We start from the raw sequence: 26,362 nt of genomic DNA on the forward strand, positions 1-26,362 counted from the left end.
CATCCCTAAGTGCTGAAGCTTGTTAATAATCCTGAGATATTTGGTCATCTTGCCCATCATGGCATCACCCATGACTTGAGTTTTTTGTCTAGTTACATGGTAGGTTGAAGTCCAGTTATTTACTTGGCATCTAGGTTCCCCAAATCTGGTCCCATCTGCCTTGTTTTTTTTTTAGCTGTGTTGGGTTTTCATTGCTGTGCGTGGGCTTTTTCTAGTTGTGAGCGGGGGCTACTCTTCGTTGAGGTGTGTGGGCTTCTCGTTGTAGTGGCTTCTCTTGTTGCAGAGCACGGGCTCTAGGCACATGGGCTTCAGTAGTTGCAACACACAGGCTCAGTAGTTGTGACTCGCGGGCTCTAGAGTGCAGGCTCAGTAGTTGTGGCACACGGGCTTAGTAGCTCCGCAGCATGTGGGACCTTCCCGAACCAGGGCTCAAACCTGTGTCCCCTGCATTGGCAGGCAGATTCTTAACCACTGAGCCACCAGGGAAGTCCCTAGCCTTGTACTCTTAATATTTATATAAAGTTTTACCTAATCTTTAGATACTCACTGAGCTATTTTAAAACCTCAAATCAAAGAAGCCAGTATCCCAGGTGTAACTTTGCTTTGCTCTAGTTACCGCTGCATCTTACCCTGCGTTCCAAGGAGGAGTGACTGTGGTAAATAGCTGACTCCTCTTTGGAAGATCCTACCTCTCTGGGGGTAGCTTCCCAAGCTTAGAATATTCTTCATAGAATTGCAGATTATTCTTGACCTGAGATTATCTGAAAAACGTGGAAAAAATCATCAGTAAATCCATCAGGCGTATGTCTGATTTGAGAAAGCAGTTCTTAATACCGCTTTCAGTTTTCCCCCTCATCATCAATCTGTTCAGATTATCTACAGCTCATTACTTCCGTTGGAATAAATTCCGTTTCTGTGGAGAATTTCCTTTGCTTTATGTTGAGCTTCTTGAGAGTGATGTTTCATGCTGCACCCCTCTGTGGCGTCAGTGTTAAGCAGGGTATCACGCCCAGAGCAAAAACACAGTTGAAGGTTGATTGGAGGGAGGAGGGCAGAGATGGAGGAAGGACACACAAGGAGAATATCTGCAGTTAAAGTCACCACTAACTCTTAGCTTATATAACAAACAGAATCTCTAGAATTTATTTGTCAGTGACATCCTCTAATGGGACATTTTTATTATAGTTTATTTAACTGTTGGGCATCAGATTTTGTCTCTCACTTTTGTTTTAATATCTCACTCAATTTGAAGTTTCTTTGGAGTGGGCACCGTGTCCTATATTGATACTTCCTCTGTTATGTCCAACATAATCTCGTTCAGTGATTTGCACTTAATAAGTAATCACTTAATGATTTTGATGTTATTACGGTATTATGAGAAGACCATGGGTATAGATCCAAAAAACTAGATTTAAATTTCATCTCTTCCTTCCACCAGCTCTCTGATCTTGGACTTACTGCTGAATCTTTCAGAACTTCAGTTTCTTAGTCTATTAAATGGAGAAATAATTCTAACCATGTTTGTTAGGAAGGTTAAATAAGAAATGCATGTAAAATGCCTTTCCTTGACAGACAATGTTTGCAAAGCACCTAAGCATTCAATCAGTTTTCATTCCTTTGTCATCTTTATTTCATCCTTATTAAGGAGGTAAGATGGCAAGAATAATTGCTGCCTTATGTGCTAAATCTTAAGATTAGATTTGGCTGTATTCAATGAAATAAATAAATAATAGAAGCTTAGACATGATGGAAATTATTTCTCTTTTACAGTATGCAAGCCCAGAGGCAGGAAGTCCTAGGCTTGTTTGTGGTTTCATGGTGTCAGAAGCAAAAAAGGCTCCATCATCAAGGATACTTCAAAGTACAACATAGCTGCAAGAACTCTAGCCATGACCTTGCTCTCCAGCTGTAAGAAGGAGAAAGATTTCTCTCAGTTGACTCAACTATTTTAATGAGCCTTCCTGGAACTACCACACAATACTTGCACTTATATTTCATTGGCCAGAACACAGTCACATCCCCATATTTAGCTTCTCAAATATTTGAGAAGCAACTAACAGTGTCTGACACAAATATGTTTTATTTTCCCAAGTTTGATTTTGTGTGCATGTGATTTCATCTCTCTTCTTTTTACTTAATGTCATATATAGGATGGGAAATTTATTTCATCTCTTTGAACATTCCGATTTGTTAGTTGTGGCTGCTGGGAGTGTTATATTGATAAGTTTCTGGGGTATCATCCAGGCTGTGATTGATTAGCAATGGCTGCCATCGGAGGGCTTTTTTCATATTTTATAGCTCAGAACTTAGTCCACAGCCTTCATTTGACAGACGAGGAAAATAAAACATTGTCATTTTACGTGAAATTGTAATTTCTCCTCCATAGTGGTTGCATTTTACTGCTTCTAAAGCAAAGACAATAACCCAGGAGAACCCCAAATGATTATAAGCTTCAGAAGGACATATTTTTTCTTTAAGGCAGCTTCAAGTTCCTATTTACGTCCTGGCCCAGCAGTAATCAGGTTCTCTGTAGTACTGGCCCTTTTCTCTATGCAGCCTAAACGTGACTGACTGTATTGACTTTGCCAGGGGGAGTTGGCAGGCACCACCACCAGTCCCTTATGGTGAGAGTTGGAGTGGGGTAGTGATTTATTGTCACTCCTAGATCAAGAATCATGGAGGTAAAATGCCCCAACACAGGATGCTGGATTAATTGTTGCCACTTCTCTTTCTTTACTATGTCTTCTCCCTGTAATATTTGAAACACAGGTGTTTTGCATCTTACAAACTCCCTACTTCATCATTAGGAAAAAAATGTCTTGTTTTGGGTTTTTGATAGCCCTGTTAGCAGATCTTTCTCACCTGATTGTGTTCATCTAAGCAGTAAAATGTGCTAAACCTCACCGTGTTGGCATATGTCCCGTTGGAACATATGGTTTACTGCCAACAACCAGAGCTCAATCCTTCTGTAGTAAAGAGGTCTTTATTGGCTGGGTTCTCTGGTTGTTTGGGCATGAGGAGTATCTTTTTAGGAACCTTTCTTGGTTTTTATAAGATCAGGTTAGCTGCTTGCTTTGTGATGCTTAGTGGATAGGCCAGTGGTTCTCTAACAGAGAACAGGGTACATTTGGCAGTGTCGGAGACATTTTTGGTTATCGCTATTGGGGATGGTGTGGAGTGGGGAGAGGTACTACTGGTATCCGGAGAGTAGATGCCAGAAAAAGACGTTAAACATCCTACCAAGCCCGGGACAACCCCACGACAGAGAAATTAGCAGCCCAAATTGTCAGGAGTGCTGAAGGTGCGAACCCTGGTGTGGACCATTCACCCAGTAATTAATGCATTAGTGAAGGTTAATAATTTGTATCACTTTAATAAATCTTCAGAATGCATCTGTTTCTTTTCCTAATCAAAGGTCTGGTTAAACTGCAAGCACATTTAGAGTCACTGCTAGGTGCCTTTGTAACCATAAATTATTTCAGAGATGGATTTTTGTCTATGTGTTAAAACTACCAAATCATAGCTCTTGAAGTGTGGACACATCTTTTAAATTTTGCTACTGCAATAATATATTCACAGAGGGACTTTTTAGCAGTTCCCCAAAGTAGTGAATTACCAAAAGATAAACAAGGCATCCTAACCTATGTAAGTTCAAATCTGTCTCAGGCTCGGAAGGATGGTGGGTGAGGAAGAGTGGAGATTTCAGTGCCATTTGTGAGGGCCCGTGTCACACGTACAAGGGGTAGAATTAAGTGGGTTATTACTAGCATGCATGCAAAGACCAAGGCAGTAATTACGCAACAATACGTTTTTCACTCTTCTAGAATTTGCATCTCTCTGCACATGATCTCAATCAGTGATTCTCAGCCCTCATTGCACATTAGAATCACCTGGGGAGCTTTTAAAACCACAACTGTCTGGACCCCCATCCCCTAGAAATTCTAATTTAGTTGTTCCGGGATGGGACCTGGGCATAAGTATTTTTTAAAAGCTCTCTTGGTGATTCTAAAGTGCAGCCAAGGTTGAGAACCACTGATCTAGATAGATTGGATTCTTTGCAGGAATAAGGGAGCTAATTTTTCTCCTCAATTTTTAGTAAATGTCATGAATGATGCTGGGAACTTTGCACTGTTTGAAGTAAAGACCAGACATCTCTTTGAGGTCTGTTCTTTTCATAATGTTTTTATATCTGTTTTCTCAGCTCTAGCCTTTAGTAGTTATTCATTTCTTCATAGCAGTTTGTGCATTGTTACCCTGAACTTTTAAGTAAATCAGTAAATAAGTTAGCAACTTCAGAAAATAAAAAGCTTGAGAAGTTAAAGAGATGTAGGTTTATGAATGCGTTATGTTTCCTTTGCCCTGTTATAAAGGATTTTTAAAGCCCAAAACAGAGCAACCCTCACAGAAGAAAAAGACAGAATTATGCTTTTTTTTCTAGTTAGAATATTTCTCTGCAGAAAGCCTTTTCTAGTAATTATGGCCAACACATACCACAATGCTGAGGTCCATTTTAAAAGAAAATGCACTTACTCTTCACTTTCACAGAGGCGTGTCCAGTGTACCTGCTGAGTATACAATAATTATAGATGCATTTGGTTAATTGCATTTTTTTAGCTGTCTACTTTTCAAGTGGTTCAATTTTAAAAATAAAAGCATGAAAAAATTCTGGTGATTTTATGCTGTTGCATCTATAATTGTAAATGGCATGTTTTTGCATTCAAATCTTGGTTAGTTAGTCATTAGTTATTGAACTATACTTAGAAACATAAAAAGGTGGCTAATGAAGACATAGAGTTCTGTACCGTAACCTCAACAAAGGATATGACTCCTTTGGAGTTAAGCCCTGAGCTATTAATATATTTTTTTGATTGTCAAGTGATCCGCAAGAGGTAGCCTCTTTAGTAGTCTGTGTTATAAAAGCAATAGTCTTACACATTCTTAGCACCTGTTCTGTTAATTCACAGCCTTTCTGTATGTTTTCCCTGTGCTCTTACCCTGAGTCAGTTCTGCTCACACTGTGGTCCAAGAGCTAGCTGGACCGTGAACTGTTTGTAAGTGGCCCAAGTACAAAAATGGCGAGTAAACGTTTAGAAACCTTTATAACATTTTGACATTGCCATGGCATTTTTATGGTATTTTGTGAAAATATCAATCTGCTATAGGTTGCGGGAAAAACCAACCTGGTCCTTCACTGCAGGTAGTTTGAGAAGTACTCTCCTAGATGGTTCATAATTCCTGCTCACTCTTTTGCTCTCAGCTAAAGTGTCATTTTCCCAAGAAACCTTCTCTGACTGCCCAGACACAAGTCAAATTCTCCATTCATCACAGTTGCAGTTTTCTATCCGTTTGTGCGACAATTTTGTTGATGTCTGCTCCCCCTAGTAGAAAAGCTCTATGAAGGCAGGCTGTTTCTGTGTTTACACATCGTTGCATTCCCAGTGCTGGGCTCATAACAGATACGTAACAAGTATATGTTGACTAAATGATCATTCTCATGTTCTCCCTACCCCTGGAACCATGGGTGAGTCCTTTCCTTCCTCAACTTGTGGGAACTCTTACTTCCGGTCCCGCCTCCCAGGTATAGCCTAGGCTAGCTGTATTAAGCACGGAAATAAGAGATGGACACAGACTCTTCCTGCCTTTAGACCCCTCACTGGCTCTCTTAGGTCTGCTTCCCTGTAGCTCCGCAGCAAGTTAGAAACATTTTCTTGCTCTAGTGATTGAGTATCATTTGATACTGCCCGCCTCAGAAAACTACCACAAGTTTGAAATTTAGTATACTTTAAAAGAATTTTGAATTATGAGAAATGTGAAGTCATAGCTACATTGTTCAGCGAAAAGATCAGCTAGATACAATTTAGTCTGATTTTTAAAAGATGGCTAATAATTTGTTCTCACCCTGGGAGTTGATGAGGGACCGATAGCATCCTTTGAACTTCACACTGCCTGAACCTACTCAGTGAGTTGATATCGTTTTAACATTAATGATTAAGAAACAAATCTTAAAGCAGGATTCCTTGATGGTCTGCAAACTTCAGTTTTTTATTTTAGAAGTTGGGAGAAAATTTGGAATTTAACATCCAACTAGATACCAAATACACAGCAAAAAAAAAAAAAAGCACAGGACATCATAATCACACCATAGCTAGCTAGCTTGTTGGGTTCCATTATTTAATTAGGTCCATGCTGATCATGTTTTTTGGGGGGGTGTCATTCAGATGGAGCATCGACATCGGAAGAAAGATACCCCAGTGCAGACCAGCAGTCACCACCTCTTTGTGCAGATGAAAAGCCTCATGTGTTCCAACCTGGGAGAGGAGCTTGAGGTCATCTTTTCACTCTTTGACAGTAAAGAGAATCGACCAATCAGGTAACTGCATGTGGAGATATGACTTGAACTTCTTAATGTTGGAATTGGTGGATGTTTGCAACTGGCAGGCTTCAGAATATATGACCGTGTACATTTTTCCTCTATCAGCCTATTTTGTCATCTGTAGAACTCTGTGAATTTCTAAGCTGCCTAACTTCTGGGCATTTCCCCCAAAATGAGATGAAATGATGCATGCAAATTTTTTGAAAAATTCAAAAGTGCTGTGGAACCATAATTATTATTAAATGAAAGTATGTCATTGATATCAGGTCTGTTATTTGGTATTGATAATGCAAGGAGGATATAATATTTCTAAACTCTGAAGTTTGTTTGCTTATCAAGTTCAATACATTGTATTTTTCAAATTTTCAGTAAGCAATTATATTATTCTTACCCTGTCTGCATCAAATGATATTGAGAGACAACTAAATACTTGGAAACCTTCCCATGAGAGTTTCAGAGCTGGGAAATAATAAAGTTTTCACCAACTTTTTTTTCCTTCTCTGTCTTACCTGTTGTAGTTCTCTTATGGCAAGTTTTCAGTATTTAGGAGAAACTTACAATGGACGTTTTGGTTGTTATCCAAAGGTCTCAACTTTTTTTGAGACTTTTTTTTTTTGCGGTACGCGGGCCTCTCACTGTTGTGACCTCTCCCGTTGCGGAGCACAGGCTCCGGACGCGCAGGCTCGGCGGCCATGGCTCACGGGCCCAGCTGCTCCGCGGCATGTGGGATCTTCCCGGACCGGGGCACAAACCCGTGCCCCCTGCATCGGCAGGCGGACTCTCAACCACTGCACCACCAGGGAAGCCCGAGACTTTTTTTTATGTTTAAAATGTTTTAAATCTTAAAGTTGAGCACAATCCACACCATCTTTTACATTAAAAATTTTAAATTTGAATTATTTGGAATTAAAATTGTACCACAGATTACACATAATGACCCAATTGTACCACACTTTAAAGAAATAATATTTACTAAAAAAAACGTTGACAAATTTAAGCAACAATGAGCCACATATATTGTTTTGTAAATATAAAATAATCCTGGAGTATTTTCTGGTAAAAAAAAAAATCTTTTTCTAGGAAATATGTGTGAAGTTTATTTTTAGTGCATTTATAGCCATAAAATCTTCAGTGAATTAACTTATATGTTATTCATTACCTACTAGAAAGTGTACTTTCTATTTCTTGCAGTGGACTGTGTCCATAGAATTGTTTAATTTTTAAAATTTTATTTATTTTCGGCTGCATTGGGTCTTTGTTGCTACGCGTGGGCTTTCTCTAGTTGCAGCGAGCAGGGGCTACTCTTCGTGTGGTGCGCGGGCTTCTCATTGCGGTGGCTTCTCTTGTTGTGGAGCACGGGCTCTAGGCACTTGGGCTTCAGTATTTGTGGCATGCGGGCTCAGTAGTTGTGGTTCATGGGCTTTAGAGCACAGGCTCAGTAGTTGTGGAGCACGGGCTTAGTTGCTTCGCGGCATGTGGGATCATCCCGGACCAGGGCTCGAACCCATGTCCCCTGCATTGGCCAGCAGATTCTTAACCACTGCATCACCAGGGAAGTCCCATGTTCATAGAATTTAAAGGTGGTAGTTTTGTGCAGCAAGGACAGGGTTTATGAGGTGTGGAAATAACAATGATAATTCAGTTTCAAAATCTACTTTATATACTGTTGGAGAAAATGAATCAGTGAGTTAAAAAAACGCTTCCCCCTTCCCAAATCAACACCCCTAAAAAGGGAAGATAAAGGCTTGAAAAAAGGATTCAAGTTACAGCTTAGCACTGGCTTTAGAAATGTGAAAGATTATTTAGAGATAATGCCTGCTTACATATTGAAGTGTATGTTAGAGGGCTTGATTTCCAGGTAGTGTAGTTTAACCAAAGTCTTCATAACATTGTGTGTATAATGTGTGGTTTCTAAAATATTTAACAAGCTATTGTTTGTATGGATTGTAACAGGGAGAAATGAGGTCACTCTTTTGCTCTTTCCTGTTCAGCTAAAGTTTTTGAGGAATATACATTCCCCTTTGCCACTCAAATTGCATTTATGTAGGATTAATATTAGCTGGCCTTTCAGTTTTATCTTGTTACATTTTCAAATTTTCTAAAATGTTCTTTTAGGTTTTGGTCGACAGAGTTCCCTTTCTTTTATTCCTACTTACTTGGTGAAAGTAGGAAAAAAAACCTGGCTGCAGAATCCCCAAAATATTGTTTTTGTGGTCCCTAGGTTCAGGCCAGGAGCTGGGCCTTTTACCTGCTCTGGATGTGGTTGGGCTACCTTATTTGCCTGCCTCCCTCCTTCCCCCTCCCGGTTTTTTCCCCCTCCCCTCTTGCTTCCCCTCTACCTCCCGTCTCCCTTTCCCTCTGTCGCACACACCTGATACAGAGTGACCCTAGGAGAAATCAAGCCTGAATTTCTCTCCCCGGCTTCTACTCACTGAGTTTGGCCATCAGGCTCTCACCTCCCAAACTCATAATCACTATAAAGGTGATTGACAAAAGAATGAGTAAGAGTGAAAATACCCACTTACTAGGTGTTTGGAACCATCTCAGATTTCTTTTCTTGACTCTCTGAGGCCTCAGATAGCACGGCGATTATTCTTTTAGGGAGTGTTCAAAACCTTGCTTTGAGTAGCTCGGATTCACACTGCACAGGGTGGTGTCACCATTACCTTTTGAAGAGGCCTTAGGATGCACAGATCTGAGGACTGGGCTTGATTCTTGTCTCTGCAGTTGACTGCTGCTGCCTTGATCCTTTCACTTACCTCTGTCTTTTCCTTCATCTTGAAACTGGTGACAAATCTTGCTTCCTTCACTGCTTCTGGCGTAGCTGATGAGTGTAAAGTATTTGCATCTTCACAGAAAAAGGTATTGTAAATGCAAGATATGATTTTTGAGGCATTGTTGTGTTTCTTTTTATGTCCAACAATGAATGCAGTGTGGGATATGTGGGTATTTTAAAGTCAGCTCGTATTACTTTTTTAAACTTCTTATTTTAGAAAATTTCAGATGTATAAAAAGTAAAATAGTATCATGAAGCTTAATAGACCTACCACCAGTGACAAGAGTGATTGACTCAGGGCTGATCTTGTTTTAACCACATCGCTTTCTAGTCCTCCTCTTTGCCCCCAGCTTATTGGAGGCAAATCCCAGACATCAAATTTTCATATGTAAATATTACAGGGTGTACCTATCTGTTTAAAAAAAAAAAAAAAAAAAAGGTTCTCTAAAGAAATTGCCACCCCCCAAATAAATACTCCCTTAACATCATCAGATATCCATTTCCAGTCTGTTCAGAGTTCTGCTGTTGACTGATGTATATTGTTTTACAGATTCCAAATTCGGAATTTGTAATTTACGAGATCCAAATAAAGTCCATCCATTGCATGGTTGATAAGTTTGCCAGTCACTTTTCAGCTATAGTTTCCCTTTCCCTCTCTCTCTTAAATTCCTTGTAATTTATTTGTTGAAGAGAATGGATAATCTGATTTTTTATTTCTTTTTCAGCATTCGAAGTCCAATCCAAACCATAAAATTTACTAGGCAAAAGATGGTATAGTTCAGGGAATGCATTTGTTGTTAAATAGAATTATTAGTGCTGTAATTTACAGAAAATAAAATACAATCTAAGTGTAATCTTTATGGTGTTGCCCTGACCATTAATCACAGGAAATTACCTTGTCCAGGTACAGGTGGAGGGACCAACATATACAAACCCTGTGGCAGACAACTGGCTTGGACTTTTTCATTTAACTTACCTCCTCTAAGAAGCAAACAGCCAGCATTTTACTGAGCACTAACCATCTGCCAGACTTCGTTCTAAATGCTTTAAATATATTATCAGCACTGATTGTATAGGTGAGGAAGCAAGGCACAGAAAGGTTAGGGAACTTGCCTAAGTTCACAAACTGGCAAGAGGCAAAGCACAGAGTGGCAAGCCAGTGATCTGGCCCCAGAGTTTGCCCTGTGAACACCCCCTTCCTGCATTGGCCTCAGCCACATTCCTCCTCAAGGGCTTCAGTGTTTGTCTGAACATTTCCATCATTGAACAGGATTTTATTGCCCAGAGTGAGAGCTTCAGAGACTGATAGCCCTAATAATAAGTTGTTATAAATTATTGATAGTGATAACACTGAAACTAATATAGGGCCTCAGAAATATTCTATGCTATAGATATTGGTTTTTCAAATTGAGTCCTTCTCAAGATACTTTAAGAATAGCAAAAAAGCATCAACTGTTACTGTGTGCCAGTGATCAAAATCCTTAGATTCAGTACTTGGAGATGTCAAATGCAAAAGGAGTCAACACATGAAAATTACCCCCCTAGTTCACTGTGTGGAGAAATGAAGCACATGGTGTTTCCTCAGTACCAGGAAGGGTATGTTTTCTGACAGAGACTTGAAACAATTTGTCATTGATGTTGAGCTATATTTAGAAAGCCCATTAATATTATTCAAAACAGTTTCTACCTGAAGGTGACCTAGAATATTAAGCCTCTGATGCATGTTGCAGACACCTGTTACTGTACCAGAAAGATGCAGGCATATTCTGACAGCATCTTGCTAACATACACCTACCCTGTACTTCTTTTCCTTTTTCCCTCCCTCATTTGTTCAGGTAACAGCATCTGCCCAGACAGAGCCCCTGGCAGGTACAGCTACTTTGGACTCAATTATCATCAGGAATAACATACTTTAATTTATTTGAGTGAGTTTTGCACAGTCTTTGACATGATTTCTCACCATAAAAGATAATTTCTTAGTTAAATAATGTTTGCCAAATTAAGTTTTATATGAGTAAAATATTTTTAGAGAGCATCTATCTGGTTGAAAGTTTGTAATTTCTCCAAGCTGTAAGGGTATAGCTAGAAAAGTCAGGAAATCATTTCCCTAGATAGCATCTGTAATTTCATTTTATTCAGTTCTATTCAGTTTATTTAACTAACACTTATATGCAATATAACACAACCATGTGCCAGACACTGTTCTAAGCTGTTTAATAAATATTAACTTATTTATCCCTTGTAACAGCCTTATGAGGTAGGTAATATTAATACAGTCTTCCCTTGGCATCTATGGGGAATTGGTTCAGGACCTCCCTCAGGTACCAAAATCCACAGATACTCAAGTCCCTTACATAAAATGGCATAGTATTTGCATATAACATGCACACATCCTCCCATATACTTTTAATCATCTCTAAATTACTTATAATACCTAATAAAATATAAATACTATTTAAATAGTTGCTTTTTGAAACTTTCTGGAATTTTTTTTCGTGAATATTTTCGATCTGCAGTTGATTGAATCTGCGGATGCAATACCTACAGATACGGAAAGCTGATTATATCCCCATTTTTTTATAGATGGAGAAAGAGGCACAGAAATTAATAACTTGCCCAAGGCCACACAGCTGGTATATAGTGGAGTTGTATTTTAACATGCAGTCTGATCAGGCATCACTGTTCTTAATCACTTTTCTATACCCATTCTCATGAACTTCGATATTAATAGTAATCTGTTTTCTTCCACAACCAATTTTTTACTCACCAGTGTATAGCAAGGGGTCTGTTGAGGGTTTTTTCTTTTGTTTTGTTTTTTTAAGAAACTGAAGTAGAAGAGGCTTGAGCTTATTAAGAATTGACAGGAAGGATCCAGTAACCTGGGAGAGGTTACACTCATGGGAGAGGGGAGGTCATTGCTGGATCAAGGTGCCTTAGAAGACATCAGGAAACAACCTTGAAATTGCAGGCGGGAAGATCAGCCAAGGACTGGAGAAAGGGAGAAAGGGCAGAGAGTAGATGTGCATAAACTGGGGTATAGGACTGGGAATATCAGGGGAGAGGGGATTTGTATAAAGAAATCAAACCACAGGTTTGGTTCCAGACAACTGAAATAAAGTATCACAATAAAGCAAGTCACACGAATTTTTTGGTTTCCTGGTGCATACAAAAGTTATGTTTACACTATACTATAGTCTTTGTGTCTGAAAAAAAAAAGTGCATATCTTAATCAAAAAATACTTTATCGCTAAAAAATGCTAACCATCATCTGAGCCCTCATCTTTTCTGCTGGTGGAGTGTCTTGCCACCAGCAAGACATATTGATGGTGCTGACTGATGAGGGTGGTCGTCACTGAAGGCTGGGGTGGCTCTGACAGTTTCTTCAACTAAGACATCAGTGAAATTTGCTGCATCAGTTGACTCTTTTTTTCCATGAACAATCTCTCTGTAGCCTGCAATGCTGTTTGATAGCGTTTACCCACAGCAGAACTTCTTTCAAAAATGAGAGTCAATCCTCTTAAACCCTGCCTTATCAACTAAGTTCATATAATATTATAGATCCTTTGTTGTCATTTCAACCATCTTCACAGCATCTTCACCAGGAGTAGATTTCATCTCAAGAAACCACTTTGACTGCTCATCCTTAAGAAGCCACTTCTCATCCTTTCGAGGTTGAATATGAGATTGCAACCATTCAGTCACATCTTCAGGCTCCACTTCTAATTCCAGTTCTCTTGCTGTGTCTACCACATCTACAGTTACTTCCTCCACTGAAGTCTTGAACTCCTCAAACTCATCCATGAGGGTTGGAATCAACTTCTTCCAGGCTCCTGTTAATGTTATTTAGACATCTTCCCATGAAGCACAAGTGTTTTCTTAATGGCATCTTGAACGATGAATCCTTTCAGAGGCTTTCAATTGACTTTGCCCAGATCCACAAGAGGAATCACTATCTATGGCAGCTATAGCCTTACAAATTGTATTTCTTAAATAATAAGTCTTGAAAGTCGAAATGACTCCTTGATCCATGAGCTGCAGAATGGATGTTGTGTTAGCAAGCATGAAAACAACATGAGTCTTGTTGTACCTCTCCATTGGAGATCTTAGGTGACCAGGTACATTGTCAATGAACAGTAATATTTTAAAAGGAATCTCTTTTTCCAGGATACTAGGTCTTAACAGTGGTCTTAAAATATTCAGTAAACCATATTGTAAACAGATATGATGTCATCCAGGCTCTGTTGTATCATTTATAGAGCATAGGCATAGTAGATTTAGCATCATCCTTAAAGGCTCTACAATTTTCAGAATGGTAAACAAGCATAGGCTTCAACTTAAAGTCACCAGCTGCGTTAGCCTCAAATAGGAGAGTCAGCCTGTCCTTTGAAGTTTTGAAGCCAGGCACTGACTTCTCTCTAGCTATGAAAGTCCTAGATGGCATATTCTTCCGGTATAAGGCTATTGTGTCTACCTTGAAAATCTGTTGTTTGGTGTGGCCACCTTCATGGATTATCTTAGCTAGATCTTCTGGATAACTTGTTGCAGCTTCTACATCAGCACTTGCTTCTTCACCTGGCACTTTGATGTTATGGAGATGGCTTCTTGCCTTAAACCCCATGAACCAACCTCCGCTAGCTTCAAACATTTCTTCTGCAACTTTCTCGCCTCTCTCAGCCTTCAGAGAATTGATGAGAGTTAGGGCCTTTCTCTGGATCTGACTTTGGCTGAAGGGAATGTTGTGGCTGGTTTGATCTTCTATCCAGACCACTAAAATGTTCTCCGTATCATCAATAAAGCTGTTTTGCTCTTTACCTTTCATGTGTTCACTGGAGTAGCACTTTTCATTTCCGTCAAGAACTTTCCCTCTGTGCAGTCACAACATGGCTAACTGGTGTGAGAGGCCCAGCTTTCAGCCTGTCTCAGGTTTCCACATGCCTTTCTCATGAAGCTTAATCATTTCCAGCTTTTGAATTAAAGTGAGAAACATGCAGCTCTTCCTTTCATTTGAATGCTTGGAGGCCACTGTAGGGTTATTAATTGTCCTTATTTCAGTATTATTCTATCTCAGAGAACAGGGAGGCTCCAGGAGAGGGAGAGAGATGAGGAACATCTCATGATGGTGGAGCAGTCAGATTATATACCCATCTTGTATGGGCGCAGTTCAAGATGCCCCAAAAGAATTACAATAGTAACATCAGAGATCACTGATCATGGGTCACTATGACAAATATAATAATAATAATAATGAAAACGTCTGAAATATTGCGAGAATTACAAAAACCTGACACAGAGACCTGAAATGAGCAAATGCTGTTGGAAAACGGGTGCCGATGGACTTGCTCAACACAGGTTTGTCACAGACCTTCAATTTGTAAAAAATGCAATATCTGTGAAGTGCAATAAAGCGAAGCACAATCAGATGAGGTCTGCTTGTACTTAGCATCATATGCTACAAATGTTTCTTTCAGCTTGCATTTAAAATTGAATGTCGTACTATTTGGTGATAGAAATAGTCGTAGAGTTTATGTTTTTCATAGTCTGTGCAGCTGTGGATGTGTGTATTCTTATCTTTCCTGTGTTGACATATTAATATGTCAGTTAATCTGCAACAGAGTATAAGCGACATGGACCAATGAAAATGACAGTCCACTTGTTGACTATTTCCCTTATAACTTTCAGTACTTTGGTTACTGCTATATTCTAAGTTTCAGGACTAATCTGTTACTGTATTTCATTCTCATCAGAGGATGTATTTAATAGGACCTAAGTGCCACCAGTGAGCCCTCAGCCTAGTATAGGGCTGCTTATACATGTAAACTGTTGGCATGGGCTTTTATTTGAGAAAATAGCACAGAGTAGTACTTCTCTAAAAAGTCTTATCCTGGTGATTAAATACAAAAAGTTCTTTCATAGTAATTAAGTTCAGATAAAGTTGACTTTCTTGCTGGTACCTTATTCACATACTCGACTGAAGTTATGTGCTTTTTCTACCATCACACAGTTAAACTCTCCATTTTCATTAAATGCTTCATTTCCATATAAATTTTATATTGCCTAAAATTACCTTCTTTTTAGTATACTCCAGTTCTGTCATTTAAGAAAAAGTAGTGAATATTATTGGTGAGGCACAGATTTTTTTTTAATATGAACTCATTCTGGACTATATATGAATTTCTCTCCATCCTCAAGACTCAGATCTTATATCTTGTGCAGATACCACTCTATAGTACATAAGTGGCCAGGCTCTAGAGTCAGAGGATCTGCCATTGCCATTCAGTAGCTGCATCAGCCTGGGCAAATTAACTCATGTCTCTTATGTCTGTAATTTATCTGCTAAAAGAGGATAATAATAGTACTTCTCTCATGGGATTATTTGAGGATTACATGAGATAATGCATATACTTCTTAGTCTAATGCTTGACACCGGGTCATTGGTCAGTAATTATAAGCTATGATGATGATGATTAAAAATGGGAAGTGTACTTTGACATAACCAGAAATGATATGTGGTGTTTGGCCTTGAATTCTTAAAGAAATCATATAGTCTAAGGAATTATTAATTTTTAAGGTATGTGTTATTATAGTTATATAAGATTTAGAGAGACTAGTAAACAGGTTGAATGGCATCAGGGATATGATTTGCTTTAAAATACTTCAGCAACAAAAAAAAGAGAGAGAAAAACAAAGAAAGAACAAAGGGATAGGTAGAGTGGTGTGACAGAATTGAATGGTTGTGAATTCCTTGTGACAGGTCTATGGGTGCTTGCTTTACCTTTTAGCATATAGTATGTATGGTTAATGAGTTACCTCCTTAAAATTATCAATGTTTTATGCATGTGGGCAGTAAAGCAATGAGGGCAGGCATTTTTTTTCAATCTCTTTGAAAGAAGACGGGTTTATTAATCTGGTCTAGTCACTAGCCCCATACATGATTTGGATTCCATTCTGCCTTGAATAATAATCCTGGGTTCCTTTGAACTGACAATGATATTTTTGATAATGTTTTTGCGAGAACTTAACAGGAATGTTTTCTGAAGGTCTAGGACATTCAGTATTATAAGAACACATATATTACAATAGTATTATCTTTAAAGCATAAGCTTTGACTCATATAAAACAAAATAGGCGGGCTTCCCTGGTGGCGCAGTGGTTGGGAGTCCGCCTGCCGATGCAGGGGACGCGGGTTCGTGCCCCGGTCCGGGAAGATCCCACATGCCGCGGAGGGGCTGGGCCCGTGAGCCATGGCCGCTGAGCCTGCGCGTCCGGAGCCTGTGCTCCGCAACGGGAGAGGCCACAACAGTGAGGGGCCCGCGTACCGCAAAAAAAAAAAAAAAAAAAAGGCTACATTTAGAAGATTAATGTTCTGTGAGAGGGAATACCTTATACGATTAAGCAAAATCCTGTGTCTATATAAGGACCAGCTTCCCAAAAACTCTGAATTAATAAAGGTTTGTCCTAAACAGCAAGATCCTACTGTATAACACAGGGAACTGTATTTAATATCCTGTGATAAACCATAATGGAAAGAATATGAAAAAGATTGTATATATGTATAACTGAGTCACTTTGGTGTACAGCAGAAATTAACACATTATAACTCAACTCAACTATACTTAAATACATTTAAAAAAATAATAATAAAAAACATAGAGATTTGTTCTCCCAGAGGTGAGGAAACCACTCACCACTCCCTTGTCATTCATTCACACATCACACAGTGCACAGGAGTAACAGTTGTGTGCCAGCAGCGTGAGGCCCTGCTGGAGACCCAAAGGTGACTCCTGGAGCAGATGGCAGAAGGGATCCAGGACACATGTGAAGGCAGCTATTTCGAGAAGGAGGAAGGTCACTTCTTCTACTAATGTGGGAGGGAGGGTGGGCACTGAAATGGGTGTAAGATATTGAAATGGAAAATGGGGACTGGGTCTGTGGCTTTGATCTTTTATAAGGAAAGTGGGGAAACAAGATGAGCTGCTGCTGGAGAGCAAAAGAGAGAATGATAGGGAGTTCAGGGCTGAAAGTGAGTTACAGGGACAAGATCAGCAGCCTTTGAGCAAAAAATTGATAGGAAGTGAGTTAGTGATGAAAAATGGAACTGATGAGTACAGGACAGGACCTCCAAAGAGAGACATCTGAAATTGGTTGTGAATCCTGGCTCCCAAGTTAGACAGCTTTTGCCAGGTGTGCTCAGAAAAGAGGTATCAGGTGGTGGAGTTGGAGTCTGACACATCACAGTTGGAAAAAACTGAGACTGGGAATCTAGCATAATGAGGAGGAGAATTAAAGACATTATAACGATAGCTTCCATTTGGTCTCTTCAGAGGCTGATGTGATCTAATTGCCTTTCATTTTTAAGAGGAAATTAAAGAATTAGGGCTTCATTTGAAAAGACTTAGTTACTGGGAAATTTTTTTAAGACCTTACAGGAAGGAGCTGTTGGAGAGAATAGTTATTTAGCCGACTCTTGGAAAAAATGCTAATATTTCTGTGTCTATATTATAGTACATAACACAGTTAAGGGAGCACATATGATTCTTTAATTCTCTGAGCACTGCTAGAATTTCTCATTTCATACCTCATTTACAACTTATTATAGTGTGATCACACACGTTCAGCCTCTATATTTGTACATAAATTAGGAGCATTTGTTGTTTTGAATGTAGATAGTTGGCAAAGATCTCTTTTTATAGTTTTATGTTATAAAATTAACTCAAAATTATAACCTCTCCAAAGTACAGCAATAACGGAGGGGAAAAAGTCTGACTGGCCATGCATGCAGGGAGCACACCTCTATTTGAGAACAGAAATAGAAGAAGGCATTCAGAGGTCCTCCTTGGACTGTGGCAATATCAACAATTCCATGCAGCCCAGAGTGCTTCCTGCTGTGTGTAGACATGCTGGCACAGAGTTCCCTGTGGGTGTCTGTACATCACTGACCCACAGTGACCTTCCCTCAGGCTTCCTCTTTAAAGGCATGAATGGTTTCCGCTCTCCCCCTTCTTTGCTATCATTTGATTCTTCTAGCAGGTGCATGAAAATTGGGATTGTTGTCACTTCGAAGTTAATCAGATTCTGTGGTTTGCTCCCCCTTTGGTCACACTTCTGTTGCATACAAAAAAAAAAAATTGAGATGTAGTGATGTTAATAGGAGAGATTTTAAGAAATGGACCAACAGGAGGATCTAAATTAAAACAAAAACAAGCAAACAAATAACTTTATTCATGCTGAGAACACCCAGAGTAGAAGTGATCCACAATTTTTCTCTGTAGCATTTTAAAAGCCACACAATTCCAATTATTTGTGAAATTTTAAATTACTACCTTATTATAAGAATAAGTGGCTGGAACTTTAAAATGGCAGAAAACCAAAAACTCATAGAGTAAATGTATTCAAAACTGGCTTTCTCATCCCCTTTAGCTCTAAACACTTACTCAGCCGACTTGTCTCATTGTACTTAAACAGTGCAGAGTTTTAGAAATTGATCGGAAGGGCTTTCCACCCCATTCCTGTGGGGTTTTTTGTTTTTTGTGGTTTTTTTTGCGGTACGCGGGCCTCTCACTGTTGTGACCTCTCCCGTTGCGGAGCACAGGCTCCGGACGCGCAGGCTCAGCGACCATGGCTCACGGGCCCAGCTGCTCCGCGGCACGTGGGATCTTCCCGGACCGGGGCACGAACCCGTGTCCCCTGCATCGGCAGGCCGATTCTCAATCACTGCGCCACCAGGGAAGCCCTATTCCTGTGTTTTGAAAGATGACCAAATGGGTGTTCTTTTCACCAGGATTCTGGTCGTCTCTGTCTGTTCTCCTCTGCCCTGTGTCTGCTGCCTATAGAGAATTCAGATTAGTTTAGTTTTCCTAAATTCACTACCAATCAAATCATGCTCACACATAGCAACCCACCTTACAAGGACTTCTTTGCTCTTCATTGCCATTTGTGCTGTAAGGTGATTCACCACTGACAAAGGAATTATTCATGATACGGTCCTCGTTAGTTCCTTTTCTGAAGATAAGACTTTACCCTCTCCTTATCTTTCTGTTCCCAGCACCTTGCAGAGTGCCCTACACAGACTGGGCATTGATGCAGTTAAAGGAAGTTTACAAGTCTCTCACTGTTGTTGAGGCAAAGTATTACAAGACTGTGTCATTATTGTCTTAATTTTTTCTGTCTTCCTTCCACTCCAGTGGGGGTGTGCTTATTAATAAGAGAGAGAACTCAAGGTTGAGTGCATCAGCAATGGTAATGGATTTGTTTCAGGTTCTCCTGTGTTAATCAGAACTCTGCTCTCAGACATGTCTCTATGGGAGCATCATTTGCAAAATCTGTCCTGCTAAAAAAATAAAAAGTAAATAAAAATTAGCAGATAAATTTATGGACAGTCCCCGACTTACAGTGGTTCGACTTAGGACTTTTGGACTTCACAGTGGTGTGAAAGCAATACACATTTACTGGAAACTGTACTTTGAATTTTGAATTTTGATCTTTCCCTGGGCTAGCCATATTCGGTACAGTGCTCTTGTAAAGCTGAATGGTTTTAACAGGACGTAACCCTGTAAGTTGAGGAGTATCTGTGTAGCGTCTTCTAAGTATTTCCATTTGGAGATCTTTGACTACAAGTTAAACACAGACTGCATCTTTTTATTTCCATTGAGCAACAGAGATTTCAGGCTATTGCTGTTGAATCACTGATCTTCATTCATTCAGCAAACAATTACTGCTGTCCTCTGGGAAAGGCACTGATCTGGGCATTGGGGACACATCAATGAATAAAAAAAAAAAAAAAAATTCTTGCACTCCCAGAACTTTCATTCTGTTGATGTTCAAAATACTATTAAGCTTTAAGTCAAGAAATATTTTTAAAGGCTAGAGTTTCTCTTTGTATGGTAACCAGTATTGCTGTTTTTGTTTCACCAAAAATACTGTGGTGTCTAAAGCAATGCTTCCTAAACTTTTCAGTGCCTAAAGTTCATTTTCAAACTTATGAAAACTATGGAGCTCTACAGAAAATAATGTACCTCTCTTCATACACATGACCATTTGCGTATCAGTGTAGAGGCTTTGTAGCTCCCTGGTTAAAAAGAAAAAGGATTTGACCTTTAGAAAGTCCAATTGCATGGGTCATCTTGTTAATAAATAGTATTTAATGATGATTTAGATACTTTTCTTTTTTTTAGATGGAAGTATAGTTGATTTATAATAATGTGTTAGTTTCAGGTGTACAGCAAAATGATTCAGTTATACATGTACATATTTTATTTTCAGATTCTTTTCCATTATAGGTTATTATAGTTCCCTGTGCTATACAGCAAGTCCTTATTGTTCATCTATTTTTATATCTAGTGGTTTGTATCTGTTAATCCCATACTCCTAATTTATCCCTACCCTACTCCTTTCCCCTTTGGTAATCATAAGTTTTCATTTTTTTAAGTTATAATGAATATAAAGAATCTATCAGTATCAGCTGTTGGAAGGAACATTTGATTTTGGCTTCTTTCATTTTAAAAATTAGAATTTTTTTTGAGATAATAAATATATGAAAGACATTATACTTACTGTTTTTGCAGGGCTTGAATTACTTAGATTTTTTCATTTAGTCTGTTTTCATTAAGGTTTCTTTGCCTTTGCGAAGAACTGCATACTTTAACCCAGAGTAGTTGTAAAGAGCTCAGGTTTGCTTTGCTTTCAAGATTGCTTATTACAGATACTTTCTAACAAAAGAGACATTGTTAAAAAGGTCAGAATAATTACTGTATATAAATCAGAGCATTCCTCCCTCATGAAATGTCAAAGGTATAGTGTTTACCATAATCAAATTATGTAAATTCCAAGAAGAATAAGCATAAGACATTCTGCCTGTAAACAGGCCTTCTTATTTCACAGTCCTTGTTTCTGTTGACCAGATCCTATCATCACCTACTTTTAGTTGCTTCTCTAAGAAACTTGTTTTCTAGTGAAATTCTTAATGAGATCTCTAGAGATAGACATAAGCAAGTTTTTTCCTGAGTAGCTCAGTTAAACAGTTTAGCTGTTTCTAAGGATTTTACTTGAATTCAACAATGAGATTTTTAGGGTCTCGAGTCTTTAGAACTTAGAGTCATTATTGTTTTTCTCAAATCAACAGTTGAGCCAAATCTTTAATTCATCCATCAATCAGCAGGTGATCTGTACGTCACTTATTTATAACTTTAGAAAGAATTGCACTTCTTTTTCTTTGAGCTTTACATTCCCCAAAAGAATTCTGATTCAGTTAGCTTTATTCTCTGAAAAGAAAAATAACATCAAGTGCTTTTAAGTCATTCTAAGTAGTAAGAAAGAATCAGCTTGATGTTCAACATTGGCAGTAGAGTTGACTGTAGTTTAAAAAATGATCTCCCCTTTCGTTATTCAACTAAAGCAAAATCCTTTATTGTCCTGACAAAGCCATCCCATCAGTTGGTTGCTTAGTCCTTCAACTTCAAATATTTGTAAAGTGAATCTGGACTTGGGTATTAATATTAAAAAAGAAAACTCAGAGTCTTTCTGCTCTTTAGGTAAACTACTGTGGAAACCCTGGTATCAAGGATCCCTTCTTGTTTCATTTCCCTTTCATCAGAAGAGCTCATGACCCTTGTGTTGCTTTTGTTTTAAAATTAGAGAGCACATTAATAACTTTATCTAGGAAGACTTGCTTGAGGAGTTGCTTTCATTTATTGCCAAGGAAAAACTTCATTTGTATCAGTCATATGGTTGGGAGAAGAAAAGGGAGAAATCGTTGACCTGAAGATATCAGGCATTTGTTGCCTGTTTTCTGGCTGTATATGACGATCATAAAAGACAGTCTGCAATTCTGACTCATTAGTGCCTAGGCATTTGGGTCAAAACAGTGGTTGTTAAATATGACTGTGCTTTTAAACACACAGGGAGCTTTTAGGTCCATAGTAAGTCAGGATCCCCAGGCTAGGGCCTGGGCTTTATACAGCTCCCAGTAGAATGTTGTACACACCCATGTTCAGAGATGGCCTGGATGACAGCCCCTTTTTCTGTGCCATGGTGAGCATCAAAACTCTTGTTCTAGTGGCCACCCCAGGGTACCGAGCGCACCTTCCACTCACTTTCCCAGAGTATCTTGCCGGGTCTGCGGTAGCAGCAGCTCCTTGGGGGTGTTACTATGACGATTTAGAATGCTCCTTGAGTTGTCCTTTGCCACTCATTCTAGGAAAGAACATAGTAACAGTCCCCTGCATGGATGGTTGGAAGCTTCTTACACTGTTAGTCAGTCAGAAAGCATTTGAGAAAATGCAGGAGGAGCAGTGAAATAGAAGCGCTTGGGCCTAGAGTCAGCGCAGCTGAACCATTCTCCTACCTCCTCTCACTATTCTCCTTCCGTCTTCTTGCTCCCACTGTTTCCTCCCTGACTGCTGGTGCATCTCCCTGCACTACTATTCAGTGTAGAGTAGATATTAATTGTCCTCACACACAGCATAGTTAAATTTAAGACAAGGGACTTGGCTTTTTCAAAGACACTACTATTTTTTTGGTAATTACAATTGTTTTATAAAGTGTAAGCGTAGGACTTCCCTGGTGGCGCGTTGGTTAAGAATCCTCCTGCCAATGCAGGGGACATGGGTTCGAGCCCTGGTCTGGGAAGATCCCACATGCTGCGGAGCAACTAAGCCCGTGTGCTACAACTGCTGAGCCTGAGCTCTAGAGCCTGTGAGCCACAGCTGCTGAACCCGTGTGCTGCAACTCCTGAAGCCCGTGGGCCTAGAGCCTGTGCTCTGCAACAAGAGAAGCCACCACAATGAGAAGCCTGCACACTGCAAAGAAGAGTAGCCTCGCTTGCTGCAACTAGAGAAAGCCCGCACACAGCAACAAAGACCCAGCGCAGCCAAAAATAAATTAATTAGTTAAAAAATAAAAAAGTGTAAGCATAAAAGAACCAGACAGTTCTTTTTCCAATTAGTGTACCAGAATACGACTACCGAAGTGCTTGCTCTCTTTTGTTACTGTCACTTTTGGAGAACATAAATTTATTTCAATGACTTAACTATTCAAAATGATTGTAGAAATATTCTTTGTAATTTTTTGTAGATTAATCAGACTTCAACCCAAGATATTGTCCAATCATATATTTTTGGATAAAGTATACACTGTGTAACTTCCACAAACATTAAACCACTAGGCAGTTTTGTTTCTTGTGAGAGGGGAGCTACAGAGTGATAAACATGAATCCATATAGAGAAATACAAAAATCTCCTTGGCGTTGGTCATTCCTAACTTTAGGTGCATTACTCTTTGAAGGCAAATGATTGTCCTAGGAATGCCATATGGGAGAGCCACTTTATGTGATTAGTCAGAAGGCTTGGAGTACCCTCCCGCATCTGGCCTGGAGGCCTCCAAGACCCTAGGTAGGGCCTTTCCTACAGGACAGCTGCTTCTGAGTGTTATGATAGGAGGAGGGGGTGGGAAGATAGGAGCATCCTATCCTGCTGTGAAGGGGAAGGAGAAGCCATTAGGGTCTTCAGAACCCTACTGTGCCTCCCATATTATTTGCATCACTGGTAAAAAGTTTTCTACCAAACTATGCTGTTGAAGTACACCCTTTATTATCAGAGGTTGTTTTGAGTACATCAGAAGGTCAGTAGTGCAGCTGGGCAGGTTCACAGACATAAACTCCCTAAATACAGATATGTCTGTGGCTTTATTTATTTATTTTTTTGTCTGGCTTCATGCATTTTTAATTACTATTTTTGTATTTTATTGAAAATATTCATAATAAAATCCTTGGTTCACATAACATGGGTAGGCTTGTTCTTTTTGTCTGTTTTGAGGTGTTCTATTATTTTGAAGACAGCATAACATTGTGGTTAAGAGCTGAAACTTTGGAATCAGACCCTGGAAATTAATTTCCTGGTTCCAACCTTAACTGACCATGCAACTTTGGCCAACTGACCCAGTATCCCCAAGCTCCAGCTTTCTCATTTGTAAAATGGGGATGCGAGGGGCTCCTGCCTCATAGGGTGGTTGGGAGAATTAAATGAGAAAATCCATGTAAAGCATATATAAATACACCAGGGCAGGGTATATTTTGACTTTTACTATTTTTCCCCGGGGATATTTGGGGATAATCTTGCACACTCTTATTTCATTATCTTGGTTTTCTCAAATCCTTGTTAGAAGAAGGCAGGTTATAAATAATAAATAATTGTGATTTTTTTTGTTCTTTATTTCCAAAGAAAGAATTTGAGATTGTTGACTTATAATATGGTGATTTATAATGGCTCACACAAGGAATTCAGGTGGACACTAAATTTCTCTGACAGTGGTATTTCCTCTGGGAGGACATGACACCATAACAGGAAGTCAAATTATGATTTTTTTCTCTGCTGGTAATAATATCAACTCTCATTTCTTAATGTGTCTAGAAGTGTTCTGTGTGCTTATTCATTCTTTGCTGATGAAGAAGGCAGTATTCTCATTTGAAAACATATTATGTCACCATAGATATTTCCGTTACTGTATCTTTACTATAATAAAGACATAGGATATGCGTGGCAGAGTTAAATGGCATGATCTAGAATCTGGAGGGGCTATGAAGTTAATTATGTGACTCTCACATCTGGTGGTAAGGTGCCATTGATTGAAATGTCTCGAGAATTTCATACATTTCACTACTGTGAAGTAAAAGATATTATAGGGAAGAGAGCAAAAGTTGCTTCCCAATAATTTATATTTTGCTCTACTTTTTCCTAAAAGATTGTATTTGTTCAGTCTTTAAACACTAAGGAGGTACCAAATCATTGACTAGCAGCTGGGAATGTAAAGGTTAATTGTCATGGGCCTATATTCTAGTTAGTCACAGTGTAATAGAAAGAAACACACATACCTCGTATGATTAGGGGGAAAAAAGTATAAATGATGTAATGTAGGTATGCACATCTTATAATAGGACACTTCTTAAATTCACAAAAGCTAGTTCTGTTTTCTGATGAGGTGCCACTCTTTGACTTACAGTAGACAGTTGAAAATACCTTTGTGTATGGCCACAAAAGTTTGTGAGAGAATTTTAGAAGATGTGCCAGAGTGAAATGTCATACATTCGTTTAGTCCCCCCGCCTTGAAGGCAACAGTTAGGCATTCTCCAGACGTGTGTGAGCCTGTGGGTGGTATTTATTGTAATTTGAAGATTCTGAAATGTGTTGCTGTAGTTCTTTTTTTTTCTCTGAAACCATTTTGCTGATTAAGTGGTTGCTGTATCACCAAAGCTGAAGAGAAATTGATTGAGTTTGTATACCAACAACTTTTACCAAATGAATAAAAAAGGTTTTATTTAATTGGCCATAAAAGGTTTTTTTTTTTTCCTTTTAAAAGAAGTCTGGTTTTTAAAAAATTGCACATGACTTATTTCTCCATAGTACCCATATTCAGTCTATTTTTATCTCCCCTTTAAGGCATGCTTAAGCTAAGGGATATGGCTTAGTACATATTGGTATTCTTTCTGTAATAGGATATGATAATAATACTTGCATAATCAGGATTCTGTCTAGACTAGTGAAATTAAAATAGTGACAGAGCAAAAGGAGTGTCTGAAATAGAATGCTTTAGGAAACATTATTTTACCAGAAGATTGATGAAATTTGTGAATATGGAATAGTATTTTATATCAGTATTAAAGTTAAGGTCTCAATATGTAGAATGCCATGTTGACTTTTGTATATTAATATTATTGTTATTTATCATTTTTGACTGACCTGTCAGAAGATAAAGTGACATTTGTTTCAAATGTTTCAGTAGGGATAAAGAGGAGCCTCAACCATGTGTGTGCCTCAAACATATAAAAGAGAGCACGTGGCCCATAATCAGGAGAGGGGAAAATGGTCACACTGCTTGCGTTTGGGGCTAAAATACAATCAATAAACATTATATGTTAGTAGGTGACTGATGACTAAGAAGCAGAACCAAACACTGGTCTTACACCTCTGGAGTTTTGACCAACTAAAGCCAAATACTTAAATCTTTCTGGAGGTTTGCATTTGTTTAGTAAAATAATTTATTTCCCAAGTCATTTTTCTAAGTATGTTTAATTGAAAAAACTACAAAGGAACAGTTTCAAACCAGGGATGGCTTTGAAACCTGCTAAATCAGGATTTCCACTTCTTCTATTCCTCTTAGCCCAGGAAGGACGTGGGGTCCCTCTGGGGACCAAGCTTGACTGAGTCAGTGGAGTCCCAGAGGAT

General features: G+C 38.9%; 1 protein-coding gene across 4 annotated transcripts in view; it reads left to right on the forward strand.

The window, feature by feature from the left end:
• The window catches only part of DOCK4 (dedicator of cytokinesis 4), a 484,849-nt gene that overhangs the window by 231,548 nt on the left and 226,939 nt on the right, over window positions 1–26,362 (forward strand). For all 4 annotated transcript variants that reach the window (XM_067042314.1, XM_059074580.2, XM_067042316.1 and 1 more), the window contains exon 8: window positions 6,219–6,370. In XM_067042314.1, the coding sequence (XP_066898415.1) occupies window positions 6,219–6,370 (152 nt within the window). The remainder of the gene's footprint in view (window positions 1–6,218; window positions 6,371–26,362) is intronic.

Source organism: Kogia breviceps, chromosome 9 (assembly GCF_026419965.1).
Source record: "Kogia breviceps isolate mKogBre1 chromosome 9, mKogBre1 haplotype 1, whole genome shotgun sequence".
Taxonomy (NCBI): domain Eukaryota; kingdom Metazoa; phylum Chordata; class Mammalia; order Artiodactyla; family Physeteridae; genus Kogia; species Kogia breviceps.